Source organism: Sardina pilchardus, chromosome 7 (assembly GCF_963854185.1).
Source record: "Sardina pilchardus chromosome 7, fSarPil1.1, whole genome shotgun sequence".
Lineage (NCBI taxonomy): Eukaryota > Metazoa > Chordata > Actinopteri > Clupeiformes > Clupeidae > Sardina > Sardina pilchardus.
The window spans coordinates 33,541,583-33,557,336 of record NC_085000.1 but is presented as its reverse complement, the minus strand read 5'-3'; the positions used below and the strand labels follow the sequence as shown (position 1 = coordinate 33,557,336).

General features: G+C 41.2%; 1 protein-coding gene across 2 annotated transcripts in view; it reads right to left on the bottom strand.

Annotated features, from left to right (window-relative positions):
• LOC134087999 (NACHT, LRR and PYD domains-containing protein 12-like) overlaps positions 1 to 15,754 on the bottom strand; it is a 55,791-nt gene that overhangs the window by 12,351 nt on the left and 27,686 nt on the right. Inside the window, exons 2-7 of one of the 2 annotated variants that reach the window (XM_062541887.1) lie at positions 8,285 to 8,345; positions 3,887 to 3,991; positions 3,011 to 3,124; positions 2,746 to 2,821; positions 2,273 to 2,477; positions 45 to 1,830 (exon numbers count right to left, since the gene is read on the bottom strand). In XM_062541887.1, coding sequence (XP_062397871.1) covers positions 45 to 1,830; positions 2,273 to 2,477; positions 2,746 to 2,821; positions 3,011 to 3,124; positions 3,887 to 3,930 — 2,225 coding nt within the window. In that variant the 5' untranslated portion in view covers positions 3,931 to 3,991; positions 8,285 to 8,345. The remainder of the gene's footprint in view (positions 1 to 44; positions 1,831 to 2,272; positions 2,478 to 2,745; positions 2,822 to 3,010; positions 3,125 to 3,886; positions 3,992 to 8,284; positions 8,346 to 15,754) is intronic. The other variant, XM_062541888.1, reaches the window with a different exon arrangement.

The window sequence follows — 15,754 nt, the reverse complement described above, 5'->3', positions numbered from 1 at the left end:
ACAATCTCAACTAACATATTTAGTCACTAGAGTCCAATACTCACTTGACTCTTTTAGATGTTTTGACCACTGGCAGCATCCTCAGCAGACCTGCATCTGATCTGGCAGGTGAACCAAATCCCCCATAATCCTGCAGGTTAAACTCCTCCAGTTCCTGGTCTGACATCAGCAGCACAAAAGCCAGAGCTGACAGCTGGGAAAGAGAGGGATTCTCTCTGGATGGGTTGTCCTTCCTCAAGTAGCCCTGGACCTCCTCCACCAGAGAGTGGTCATTCAGTTCATTCAGACAGTGGAACAGGTTGATGCATCTCTCTGGGGTGGTGGTTTCTCTGATCTTCTCCCTGACGTACTTGACTGTTTCCTCTGTGTGTAATGAGCTGCTTCCTGACCTTGGCTGCAGGTCTTGTAAGTATTTCTGATTGGACTCCAATGAGAGGCCCAGAAGAAACCTCAGGAAAAGATCCAGGTGTCCATGCTCACTGTTTAATGCCAGATCCACTGCAGTCTTGTATAGGTCATTGATGTTTTCATTCTTTGTCTTCAGAACAGCTCTTGGCTGTTGATGCAGTATATTGATCCCTGTGTTTTGGAATGTGAGGAACACATATAGAGCTGCTAGAAACTCCTGAATGCTCAGATGAACAAAGCAGAACACTTTCCCCTGGTACAGCCCAGCCTCCTCTCTGAAGATCTGAGTGCACACTCCTGAGTACACTGATGCTTGTCTGACATCTATTCCACACTCTTTCATGTCCTCATCATAGAAGATCAGATTGCCCTTCTGCAGCTGTTGAAAAGCCAGTTTCCCCAGTGACAGAATGGTCTTCTGGTTCCACATGTTTTCATACTTCTGACTCCTATGTTTGGATTGAATGATCAGGAAGTGTGTGTACATTTGAGTCAAAGAGTTTGGAATCTCTCCACTCTCTGCTTCAGTCATGATGCTCTCCAGAACAGTGGCTGCCATCCAACAGAAGACTGGAATGTGGCACATGATGTAGAGGCTCCGGGATGACTTCAGGTGTGTGATGATTCTGTTTGCCAGCTCCTCTTCTGTGATTTTCTTCCTGAAGTACTCCTCCTTCTGTGGGTCACTGAAACCCCGGACTTCTGTTACCTGATTCACACACTCCGGAGGAATTTGATTGGCTGCTGCTGGCCGGGAGGTGATCCAAACAAGAGCAGAGGGAAGCAGATTCCCCTGGATCAGGTTTGTGAGAAGGACATCCACAGAGGCAGATTCTGTTATGCTGTAGATGCATTCATTGTGCTGGAAATCCAGAGGAAGTCTGCTTTCGTCCAGACCATCAAAGATAAATGCAATGTTGTATCGGTCCTTGTTGGAGAAGGCAAAGTCTTTTGTTTCAGTGAAGAAATGATGAATGAAGTCCAAAAGGGTGAAGTTTTTGTCTTTCATCAGATTCAGCTCCCTAAAAGGAAGAGGAAATATGAAATGGATATTTTGATTTGCTTTGTCTTCAGTCCAGTCCAGAATGAACTTCTGCACAGAGACTGTTTTTCCAATGCCAGCTACTCCCTTTGTAAGCACAGTTCTGATGGGTTTGTCCTGTCCAGGTAAGGGCTTGAAGATGTCCGTATATTTGATTGGTTTTTCCTCCTTTGATACTTGACTCTTGGATACCATCTCAATCTGTCTGACTTCATGTTCAGTATTCACCTCTACACTTTCCCCTTCTGTGATGTAGAGCTCTGTGTATATCTTCTCCAGAAAAGTAGACTTTCCCTGCTTTGGGATGCCTTCACATACACTCTGACACTTCCTTGATAGCCTATATTTGAGCTCTTGTTGACATCTAGGAAGCAGTCCATCTGGATATAAAGACACATAATTAAGTCAGATGTATTACAGAAGTGTGTGAAGTGAGCCATTTGCAGTAGCACTTGTAGCCTTTATCAGAACATGTTGCGACAGATTACATCCTTTCAGTAGTCATGGCAGTTTGTGCCTAATGCACATTTGGTAACTTTCATCCAGTGAACTCACATACAAATCTTATGAAGAAATCAGAAATGATAGTTAAGAATAAAATGACAGGTAATATGACCATATCTGTTATAAATTCAATCACTCAAGGATTCCATTGATGTTTTAATCACTTCACTCAGAATACAAATAAATAAACCCGTTACTTTTGGCACTGATTGGATTAGATATCACTGGAGTAATTAGCTGAGTATGACTTCTGCCAGATTCTTAAATATTTTTCAACTTAACAAACTAAGCTCAGTAATTAATGAACAAATGACTCACATTTCTCCAGCTGCTGAGCGAGGATCTCCTGACTCATGTTCCTCAGGATGTGCACTGCAATCTTCAGAGCTCCATCTCTGGCATCTCTCTGGTCCTCCTCATCCTCCTCTTCATCACAAGGGGATTCTGGGTAATCATGACTCAGGAGCTTCTTGAGTCTCTTCAGTTCCGTCTTCATGAAGGTCATGACTTTTTCCTCAAGCTTCTGTTTCCCAAAAACAAGTCATTCCATCAGTAATGAAATAAATATGAAGATTTGATCAGCAAATGTTCTCTATTTGCTAGTCCACAAACATTCTCTATTTTTTCAGTAATTTACAATGTATTACATTACACCATAACAAGACCTGTGTAAAAGAACTGTAGAATAATGTTTTTACATGGTCATGATTATTTAATTTCTGTCATCTGTGGATGAATATTCAACACACACACAAACACACACACACACACAGAGACACAGACACAGACACCTTGAATAATGTAGACAGGTCTTTTTGATAGACTTTGCTGAGGGTCGGATGAATTGTTTGTTCTTCCTGTTGGATGCTGAAGGAAATATAAGGACATCAGATCAGCAGTCAGCAGCGTTTACAGTATGTAAATGTATTGCCACAAATATATGTTCATTATAAAGGAAATGCACAATAATGTATGTTATATCCACTAAACAAGCAGGAACAAATATCTTGGTACAGAAAAAGACCAAGACTATCTCCAGATGGAGACCATTCTTACCTGGCTTCTGGATGACTGCTTCCCTCTCTGAAGTTGGGAACATCATCCTTTGAGCGATCGCTCTTCATGGACACACAGCTGGTTGCAGGGGAGTGTGTCCTCTCATCCACTGGCCTTCAGCAAAGTAAACACATCATACAGCAGAAACTCATTAACTGCAGGGTTCCAATAGAGTATGTGATGTGATGAACTGAGTACATCTGATGTGGTGATTAGGGGCAGTTATTTAACTCCACTGTGAACCATGTGCTGTTCTGTGATCATGGATCAGCTCACTACAATCATTTGTTTAAATATTTAAAATGTTATACATGGCAGCACATACTATCATGTCTTGTGTTTTCATTCTGCACCCAACTTGAGCTTTTGGGGTCTAGTATTGCCAAGTGCTGAATATAGTCACACACACACACACACACACACACACACACACACACACACACACACACACACACACACACACACTTCTCACTCTATTATTGTTGAATAAAACGGAAGACAGAAGAAATTCTACCTGCTTTAGTTCTGAATTAATGTAATGTTAATGTCAAGCAATTCAATTCAATTCAATCAACTGCAGAGTGATTGTGAGTGGTGAAGAGGGGTTGTGGATATCCAGGATCTCACTCATGTAATGGCCCTTTCTCTGATCACAGAGGAATTAAACATCAAATCGCTCCTAACTGTTGTATAATCTCATTTTAGACCAGCCTACAATATCCCACATTAGCTGGTAGGAAGTCACATGCTCAGGATTCCATATCCAGATATTTTAAGGACTATAGTCTTTCTTTCCAGGTGGAGACTTGTCTTACTTGACATCGGGGATCATGTTCATAATAGATCATGTATAATCCCAGTGAGAACAGAGCTCACCTTGAATGTCCATGGCCACCAACAGAGGCTCCATGCTGACTCATATTGGAGGCAGAGCTGCAGTCACTTCCTCATCAGCACCATGAAGAAAACAATATTTGAGAACTGCAAAAAGAGGTAAACAAAACATGTGAAATAGCCTACAGCAGCCAGCCAATGGCAGTGAACTGAGTAGCTTTTAACACAGTTTCAGATTATTTTTAAAGCAGTGTTTCTCAAACTTTCCCAGACCAAGGACCATTTAACCAATAAAGATCACTCCTACATAACCTGAAAAAAACAATAGGCCTGCTTCAACATGGAGTTTCATTTGATTGTCTTTTTTGCCTAGGTTATGTAAGTAAGCTAAGCTTTATTCGATCATGCTGATCATTTGCCCAGGTTATGTAAGTAAGCTAAGCTTTATTCGATCATGCTGCTGCCCATTTGCCCAGATTATGTAAGTAAGGTACGTTTTACCGTAATTTCCCGACTATTAGCCGCGGCTTATACATTACAGTTTTTTTCAATCGCTAACAAGCGTTTGTCCATTCATTTTACACATTTTCAAAACTCTAAACACAGACTCTCACCTACAAAACACAATTGGCCAAATGGATCATTTTCCTCTCAAAAGCACATCCCATGTTCTTACACCACTTTTTGTTACATATACACTAACTCGTCATTTCTCTGCTCACACTAACTTTACCAAAACACTGGAAACCTGACTCAAAATAAAGTTATTTTGTCAAAGAATGAAACTTGTTTTCACTTCACAAGATACATGCAGTCAATCAGAGTACACTAGGTTTCAAAATACTGACTACTGTTCACATTACAAAAACTGCATAGACTTTTATGTTTCAGTTGTACAGGTTTTTGCATGCAAAACACTAAATTTTGCATTTTTGTACACTAAATTTCTTGGTTGGGAACTGTATGTCCAGATGTAATGTTCACATTCAAACGTATTCCAGTAAAAAGCAAATTTTTTATTTTTTTTAATTTTTTTTTACTGTTCACTAGGCCTACAGGAGGTGCAGTACAAATGCTGTTTACAGACTATGATAGAACAGAAAAAGTTTTACAGCATTGCAGTGAACAAAATATCCATGATACACAAGAGCATTCTGAACAAAAAACAACAGCAAAAAGCCCAGATAAAAAGGGGGTGAACAAAAAAAAAGCACAATATTACTGTGTCTAATCTCTGCACCTGCTCCTCTCAGTGCTCCTGCACCTCTCACTGCATCTCTCACTGGGCCTGCTCTTCTCTCTGGGTCCCTTACTCTTACTCTTCCTCGTCCAGACATTACAGTATTTGTCTTTTTCTGTTTCTGCTTCCAAAAACATCACCTCCTCTTTTTACTGTGTAAGTGTCAATGTACTGTAATAGAGACCCCTGCCACTGAGTCTAAGACAGACTGAAATCAGCTGTGGTTGGCCCAATTTACCCAACATAAATCATCTGTGTGTCAATTATTCGATTGTTTGTTTATTATCAGCTGAGATATATTGCTTTTGAATTGATAACATTGCAGAAGCAGAGGTTTTTATACTGTATCTAAGGTTTGGAATATTGTTTTAACTATTGTGGGATGTTGTGTGTTAACATTCGAAAACAATACAAAAACGATCCATTATTTTGATGGGAGGTATAGTTTGTCTGTTAAGAAAATGCAAGCATTGTGAAAATGTATTCACTGACTGCATACTGTGTGAAAACAACATGAAATGTGTGAATGGTATGGCCACGAAAGACCGATGCTGTGCTAACTGTGTTTAGAGTTTTGAAAATGTGTCAACTGAATGGACAAACGCTTGTTAGCGATTGAAAAAAACTGTAATTTTGCAACATTTCTTCAGCTATGAGGTTAATACGGGGGGGGGGGGGGCAGTTAATATGGTGCTAATATGGCTTTGTTTCTTCTAACTTGCATAAAACACTATCCTGCGGCTTATACACAATGTGGCTTATACTGTATGAGGGAAATTACTGTATTCGATCATGCTGATCATTTTTAACATAAAATACAAGTGCACACTGGCGTAGATATCAAATATTGCACCAGATTATATAATATTGGCTGCTGTTACTTCTTGTTTACTGGGCATGCTGGCAGCAGGCTGTTTGATGCAGTTATAATGGTTCTTAAATGTTGTTTATTAAAAAATATTAGGCAAGGCAAGGCAGTTTTATTTGTATCGTGCATGTCTTATACACCAAGGCATTTCAATGAGCTTTACAGAAGACTGAGAAAACAGAACAGTTGAAGAAAATGCATCTAAAAATATTTCTATTCTCTGTTTTGTTCTCATTCTACGGATGAGATCACCCTCAATATCACCGCCTGGTTTGGGACACTGTCCAACACCAGCACATACAACAGAAGGACTAAGCAAAAAGCAGCACAAATCACCATGGAGTCACTCACACTCTCCACAGCCAGTATTGCTGCCAGGCCTCTGACACATATCCTATCATGTTTGTGCTTGCATCCCTCAGACTTTTGAACCCCATTGCCCTTTTAGCACTTGGTCCCTTTTAACTATTATTTATTGATCATCCAATACAGTTGTACTATTTATTTACTACTTAGCTAGCTTTTTACCTAGCATGTGTAATGTGGCCTGTTCATGTGTGTGAGTGTGTGCCCATGAGCCTCTGTTCGTCTGTGTGTCCTACTTCTCTACATGTGAAATTCCTAATTGGGAGTCTAGCAGCGAAACACACACACACACACACACACACACACACACACACACACACACACACACACACACACACACACACACACACACACACACACACACACACACACACACACACACACTCTTTCCCATGTCCCAATTCCAGAGCTGTTCTTATTTGTGTCCTCTTCTGTTCCTACAGTAGCAGAGCAGGAGTCTATTGCACAAGCAGGAAACAAGCCAGATCCATGCGTACACCTGCTATTAGCCTGCTACCTAACCTACTGTAAGATGATGGGAGGCATGAGGGGAGGTAGTGGGTTTACAGTGAGAGATCAAACCAGTTCCTGCAGCATGAACAGACACTGGGTGTGTTTGAATTCCCTTCCTTGTAGCGTCCCTTTCTGCATTCCACTGTGGGGAGGAGTTCATCTTGGCTAAATAACGATCCTATTTCCTTATCAACTGCATACGTAAGGTGGAAGATATTTAGGCACATCAAGTTTCTCATAAACTGGAACTTCAAGATACATACTGTAGCCTCATGACTATCTTGTTCAGTTCTGCACTGGAACCTAAAAGACCTAGAAGAAGGTAGAAGACCTAAAAAATGATTCAGCAGAGTCTATCTAATTTAATATTCATTTTTATTAAAAGACTGAGTCGCACACCTTTCAAGTATCACTACTAGGAACTCAGCTCATGTCTTTTCATACTATACGGTGCTCTGAGGCAATCAGACACAACAGCGATATCAAATATTATGCCCATCCACTTATCCCCACTTATTGCCCCTTGTGTTCATTTGCTGTTATATGACCCCAAATCAGAATGTTCTTAAATGGAGGTGAAGCAGCACAGTGGTAAACATTCCCTGTCCCAACCTTTTTTGAAACATGTAGCTGACGTGAAATTCAAAATGATCTAATATTTACCATGAAATGGTCGAACTTTTCATTTTTTCAATGTTATCCATGTTCTTTTGCTGCTAAATATGAGTTTACAAGACTTGTGTAATATTGTTCTGGGTTTTTTTTTGCATTTTACTCAACATTCCGATTTTCTGATTTGGGGTTGTATTTGAATTGCCAAAACTGTCTTGTTTAGAACTACTGCTATCCGCCACATTCATTATTGTTATTTATTGAAGTTTACAAAGGTGTGTGCGGTGCATGGTCTAAAGACCCCACAGACAGAGCCGCTTTTTCGGACGTGTTTTCATGTAGGCTAGGCTATTTGTTTAACATTCGTATTGTTGTTGTTGATGTTGTTGTTGTTGTTGTTGTTGTTGTTGTTGCAATGGTAATCCTGCTTAGTAGCCTCTGAGAGGAGCCGCAGGTTCAGACTCTCGTATTGAACAGGATTAGTGTTACAACAACACATCAACAACTGCGTGAAACTAACTGCCTCACAACGGTCTAAACCCAGCTCACGTGCCCTATTAGTGGGTGAACAATCCAATGCTTGGTGAATTCTGCTTCACAATGAAAAATCATCAACATCGAAGGATCAAAAAGTGCTGTCCGAACGCTTGAATTCTATGCAAATGTACATTTCGTAATTCCATTCTACTAAGGGCAGACTTGGGGAGGAAACTATCCACTAAATGAAGAAGTGTTTAACAAATAAATACCAAGTCATAAACATGCAAACCATAAGCTAATTTAGTTTCATAGAAAGTCAAAAAAGCTCAGTTAAGAGGAAGAGACAGATGAAATGTCTTACTTTAGTGGATGAAACTCCGTCTTCTCCCCTGTCAGACGTTAAACTGAACAGGTTAAACTTGCTGGAAGAGAGATATGAAACTAATGCAACCAGACCGGTCTTGCAACAAGATACAATACCCATATGATAGGCAAAACATAAAAATGTTCAATCTTAAAAGATTGAGCTAGTATGGTGAAAACCAGACTAACTGAGGAGGTCATCTTTGGCCAACTTCAACTCACTATTGCTCTAGTTGTTATACACCAGGAAGTCATGAAACAGTCTGACTCTTTTAAATATTTAGGGGTGTATGTGGACAGTTCCCATTCCTGGAGTGCCCATGTGGATTATCTGTGCTGCAAGTTACAGAAAAGAATCTGCTTTCTGAGGAGACTTTGAAGATTTGGAGCCAGCGCAGCTATCTTGGAGCAGTTCTACACAGCCACCATCCAAAGTGTACTATGGTACGGTAGCTCAATGTGGTTCCATGGCCTTTCAGTAAAGCTGAGGAACAAGATATTGAGGGTTCTTCACATCTGCTCCAAGATTGTGGGCCATTTAGTGGAGAACAAATTCACTGAACTTTGTAAAAAAAACAAAAAAAAAACAGACTGTACAACTTGCTGACAAAATCTCTATGGACCCAGCTCATGCGTTGAGCAGTGAGTTTGAGCTTTTGTCTTCTGGGAGGAGCCTCAGGGTGCCTTGCCACAGGAACAGATACAAGAACTCCTCTGTGCTTCACTCCATCACACTCCTAAACCAGAGGAGATCATCTGAACACTTTAAATACTCACTGCTCCCCGAGCGCCGCTGGTTGGGCAGGCAGCTCACTGCTCTGGCTTAGTGTGTGATTCACCTCACTGTGTGCTGTGTGTGTGTTCACTAATTGGGTTAAAAGCAGAGAAATGAATTTCCCTCACATGATCAAAAAAGTATATATATGCTATTCTACTCTATTCTTGATATAATTGTTGAATTATTTATTAAAATGAATGTTTACTGATGCTATGTTGATATCTTGTGTGTCTGTCTTGTCATCTGGCAGATTATGTGAACCAAATTTCTGTTTTACGGACAAATAAAGTTTTATCTTATCTTATCTTATGAAAGCAGAACTGGCACCTTGGTATCAGAGGAACTGTGCTTGCAGGCGGCTAGAGGCATAGATGCCTTGGGATTTAAAGAGGAACTTTAGGTCAAGACATCCAAAAACACAACTCTGGCGCCCCTGGGCCCTGAAACCCACACACCAAGAAGCAGACACAAGAATGGCTCTGCTTCTGGTTAGGGCTTTGGGCTTGTAACAGAAGGGTTGCCAGTTTGATGTCTGACCAGTAGGAAAAAGAAATGTGAGTGGGGAAGTGGTTGAGCATCCCCATATTCACGACTGAAGTACCCTTGAGCACCTAACCCCTCACAGCTCCCCGAGCGCTGCTGTAGCAAGGCAACTCACTGCTCCGGGTTAGTGTGTACTTCACCTCACTGTGTGTTCACTGCCCCGGGTTAGTGTGTACTTCACCTCACTGTGTGTTCACTGCTCCGGGTTAGTGTGTGTGTACTTCACCTCACATGTGTGCTCACTGCTCTGGGTTAGCGTGTGTGTGCTTCACCTCACTGTGTGTTCACTGCTCTGGGTTAGTGTGTGTGTGTGTGTGTACTTCACCTCACTGTGTGTTCACTGCTCTGGGTTAGTGTGTGTGTGTGTGTGTGTGTGTGTGTGTGTGTGTGTGTGTGTGTGTGTGTACTTCACCTCACTATGTGTTCACTGTGTGCTGTCTGTGTGCACTAATTCACAGATGGGATAAATGCAGAGACCAAATTGAACCTGATGTACACAGGCCACTAGTTGAATAGCATGAAGAGGGTTAAAGAGTCAGTTTAGATGCACTACACCAGGGCATAGGCACTATTCAACTTCACTACCCTTCAAGTACCCCATACCCTTCACCATACCTAGAGAATGGCATGGGGCTCAGCTCTCAATGCAAATCAAACCACCTATTAGGTTAACTGCAATAACACCATGCCGATCTCTTGCTATGGTGAAGGGTATGTGATTAAGTGGACTAACTTGCAAGGAGACTTTGAGTTTGAGCACATCCCACAAAAAGGACAAAGTTCTAAGGTCAAAACGTAATTTGCCAAATGAAAAAAAATCTAAAAATAGGACCTCAAAAAAGAAAACCAAGGAGTGTGTGAATTATGTGGGGCTATTTTTATTCCAAAGGCCAACAGAGCTTTACCAGGATGCATAGCACCATAGTACCATAACATGGGGTATGATCCCTGTATTTTGAGGAAAAACATGTATTTATTTACAATACATTATTCATTCACCTGTGATGATGAACAGGAATAAAGAGTTTCCTTAATCTCACAGAAATTGTGCCGTTTGTGCACACAGTATCTTAACAATAGTTGTTTCTGTATTTTTGGCAAACCTATAGACACTTTCTTTATGTCTCCCAGTTGTTCATGACTAACTGCTATTAACCATATTTTTATCCTTTAACAAAAAACAGCTATATTATATGAATTAAAAATACACAGTCAAGAGGGCTCGTATCTAATGGCTTTTGTTTATATGAACAAAAGCGAAAATTGGCAGACTAATTAGACAACGTAAAGGAGAACACAGCCTGGCCAGTATATAATGACAACGTAAAGGAGAACACAGCCTGGCCAGTATATAATGACAACGTAAAGGAGAACACAGCCTGGCCAGTACATAATGACAACGTAAAGGAGAACACAGCCTGGCCAGTATATAATGACAACGTAAAGGAGAACACAGCCTGGCCAGTACATAATGACAACGTAAAGGAGAACACAGCCTGGCCAGTATATAATGACAACGTAAAGGAGAACACAGCCTGGCCAGTACATAATGACAACGTAAAGGAGAACACAGCCTGGCCAGTATATAATGACAACGTAAAGGAGAACACAGCCTGGCCAGTATATAATGACAACGTAAAGGAGAACACAAACACAGCTGGCCAGTACATAATGACAACGTAAAGGAGAACACAGCCTGGCCAGTATATAATGACAACAAAATGATGCCGCAGAGCAGCCAAAACCCACAAAGGGTTAAACCGCATCACCAAAGAGTAGTGGAAAGACATCACAACCCTTTAGGTGTTTTTAGAAATGTTTTTAAAATAGGTGCAAATTCCAATGTGTACGTACCAGCTGTATATTTATTGTAATGTTAGTACATAGATATTGTGCAGGGCATACATGAAACAAACATCTTTGCATTTTATCAACACAACTCATCTCCATGTTAATATGGCTATTGAGCTGCAGCCATTGTAGAAGTAGCACTGATCACTGGATAGCACAGGCCTTTCTTCTTCAGCAGCACACCTACAGCAGTTCCCAGCGCTGACCAGCAGGGGCAGCCCTGATCACTGGATAGCACAGGCCTTCTCCTTCAGCAGCACACCTACAGCAGTTCCCAGCGCTGACCAGCAGGGGCAGCACTGATCACTGGATAGCACAGGCCTTCTTCTTCAGCAGCACACCTACAGCAGTTCCCAGCACTGACCAGCAGGGGCAGCACTGATCACTGGATAGCACAGGCCTTCTTCTTCACTAGCACACCTACAGCAGTTCCCAGCGCTGACCAGCAGGGGCAGCACACCTACAGCAGTTCCCAGCACTGACCAGCAGGGGCAGCACACCTACAGCAGTTCCCAGCGCTGACCAGCAGGGGCAGCACACCTACAGCAGTTCCCACTGCAAGACCCACTAGTGCTCCTGCTGCTGCTCCCACTGGTCCTGCCACACTTCCAATCACGGCTCCAACACCAATTTCAACACCAGCTCCAGCAGCAGCTCCAGCAACAGCCAGCACAGCAGCTAGAGCACGCCCAATAAACTTGTTTTCTTTCTCTGCCCGTCTTCTCGCTTCTTGGGGGGCCATGTCTGGATGTTCTCTCTGAAGACGCTCCATTTCCTCAGCTATGGCTGTCTCAGCCTCTTGGAACATTTCATTGGTGTACCAGCTGCCTCCATTGCCCTTAATCATCTTGCTGATCTTCTCCAGCAGCTCTCGGACCTGAGAGCGATCGCCATCTCTGTTGTTAAAAACATGGTATCTTCCATCACACTGTCTAAGGAAGTCATGTAATTGTTGATTTTTAGACAAAGAAATGAATTGTTCTATTGAGAGGTCTTCTGCCGCCAGATTATCTCCATAAGTGAACAGGACCATAGTGTAACGTGCTGCCTTTTGACCAAACATGTCCTGGAGTATTTTCACTGTCTCCTGTTCTTCTTTGGTGAATCTGCCCACCGCAAGCACAACCAGGAACACATGAGGACCAGGAGCAGCAAATGAGATGCATTCAACGATATGTCTTTTCACTCTCTGTTCAGGCATTTCTGTTTCAAACAGACCTGGAGTATCAACTACAGCCAGTGTTTGACCATCAAACGCTGATGTTTCTTTCTTGCACACTTTTGTTTCTGAGGAAGCTAATATGCTAGATTTAAAAGGTCTCCTCCCTAGGATGGTGTTTCCTGCTGCACTCTTCCCAACACCAGTTCTCCCAACGAGAACCATCCTGATCTCTGGTTCCTCTTCAACTGTTGGAGAATTTCATAATCATGTTATTGATGTTGATGACAAAAACAGCACATTATACCATTTCCTACCTCTAAAATTGTACATTCAAAGTAGCCTCCATTTTGCACATAAAACTCTGGAAACATGGCAATGTCCCCAAGCCAAAGTAGGCAATACCAAGCTAGCTTCAGTGACAGGTCCAGAGGTCTGAAGTTGCAAGGCAAGGCAAGGCAAGGCGGTACCAGTTTACACATTGTACTGTTCTTCCTGGGCTTATTAGTGCAGTGCACTGTTGTTAGTGTAAGGTGCCAATCTTAGCAGTTTTATGTCTGTCGGAGTCAGTCTTTTTCTAGTTTTGCCGTTACGACAATATCAAACATGTTTGATATTATCGGAAGTCTTTTCAGTCATGGCTCATGCAAATAGTGACGTGAACATTAAAAAACAATATTGACCTCGGTCGAACACGAAACAGGAAGGGGCAAAATAGGCGACAGCTGTAGCCTATATGATTATTTGTTATTTCATTTATTATAATGTATTAGTCGGCTATTCTACGTGACAGAACAACTCTATATCTGTTAGTGATGTCACACATCAAACAATGCTGCAGAAATGCGAAAAAATTACTTTGATATGAGTTGGCTATCATGTAGGCTAAGTTCCTGTTGATGATGACGTGTAGCCTAGTGCACGATGGAAATAATTTGAAGGAATCTAGCAGCAGTCTTGTAAATAGTGACCCACAGTCTTTGCAAAATCCTAATCTGAGACTGGCCTGTGACTAGACTGTGACTAAAAACTCAATGAATTGTCTTTAGATGTGAGAGGGTCTGAGACTGTAGTCTTTCAAAAATCTTTTCCAAATCTTTGCAAAGTCTGTCAATGTAAGGTAGGCTTAAGACGCTACTGGAAAGAAGGTACTATCCAGCGTGCATGCTTGACTTCTGGACACAGCCAGTGTTTTCACCTGAACCTACATTCGCCCTTCCGAATTATCGTTATTGTTTTTCTGTTTATGACGTTGTGTCTGGCACCGGATATGTGGCGCGCGCATTTACGAATCCTACTATGGCCACACCAAGTCCCGGCGCAGTAATATCCTCACTCTTGCACTTTCAGTTTCACTTTGGAGTGAGGATATTACTGTGCTGAGTCTAAGTGCTCCCAATTTTTATTCCGCCACACAATATAGGTATCCCTCTTACCGGCTTAGAAATGCACCACGTTTTATTTTGTCTCACCATACTTGGTCGTCTGACTACTCGTGTAACTGTATTTTAATAGGGAAAACATGGAGGTGTTTTGTCGCTTCTAACTTCATCTCTGTTTGGATCCTAATGAATGAACTGGGCTAGCTAAGTGCTATCAAAGTAGCGCCGCACACCAGAGCCAATGAGTGCATGCATTGAAACGTGAGAGGTATGTAAATCGTAAATGGCCTTTAAGCCTACACATTTCCTAATTTTCTTATCGACCTCTTTCTTCAAACGTCTGCTTAAGTGATTGAATGTTATTGCATAGGCAGCACACCGTGCTCTCACAAGTAGGATAGATTAGCAAAGAACTATGGGGTGCCGATTGTAAAAACTCGGTTACAATTTTTTAGCTGATATATTTTCAACATTTAGCTCACTTTTCTCACATTTAGCGCATTTTCCTCACATTTGAGACAGAAATTCATGTTAAACAACACGTTATATGTAGTTGTCAAAAACATGTTAAATATTATATATAAATTATATATTTAAATTTAAATGTTAAATCTAAATCTAAATGTTAAATGGTAAATATAAATGTTATATCTAAACTAGAAATGCAATTCCAAGGAATTACCAGTGCATGAAAATGCAAAAAAATGTAGATATGGCTACTAAGGTGTAGCTAGGGTAAACATGGTGGTTGCATAGTTTAAAGAGAGTTGATGGTGTTAAGGTAGACATTTTAAAGCTTAACCCTATGAGCCCGACGGACGCAAAGTGCGTCAAAAATCGCACACATTTTCTTTGTTACATTGCTCCGCTATTATTAGTCACAGCGAGATGAAACTTATATTGCAGGAAAGAGCAGAACCGAGGCTTTCCAACGATACTAGGCACTTGTCTGTACGATCGAGTATGAAAATAAAATAAAATGGTGAAGTTAAATCAAAGTATATCATATTTACAGTCTATATTGCTCTGCGTTCACCGGCGCATCCAGAACTCTCGCTTGAATTACTCGCGGACCACACATCGCACAGACATGACACGCATATCAAATGAAAGAGGAGAAGCAGAGCTGTGCATTGATACCAAATACATCGATCATTTCGTATGATAAAATCAGACGAAGTTACAAACAAATAATAATGTCATATAGCTTTGGCTACCTTTACTCTCGTTTGATTTCCTCGTGAAATCGCGATCAAAAAGATATGGCACGCATGTCAGATGAAAGAGGAGAGCTAGACCTATCCACAGATACCAAATACAACCTTCTAGGCCATAAAACAGACGAAGTGACAGCAAAATAATAACTTCATTTAGCTTCACTTACCTCGTGTTTTTGTGTGGAATAGCCTATGTTCATAATCCAATGTTATCATGTGTTTCTCTATGACAAGTCACGTTCATAACACGGTTTTGAGATCCTAGCAAACTCCTGTATGGTATCCAATTCAAGATCATATTGCATCCAAATTTGTTTGACAAATAAACACTTTTTGCCTTTACTTTGTTCATTGCAATGCAGTAAAACAAATATTGTAGAGAATCATCATCTGTGCACGTCATGTGTGCTACAGCAAACAAGTCATGTCAGATCAGCTAGTGTCACAAATATGGAGCGCAAAAAGTGCCAAAAAGTCATTTTTTCATCACTAAATAAAAATTGCCATTTATTTCTGGAAGGCACCCACCACATATTTC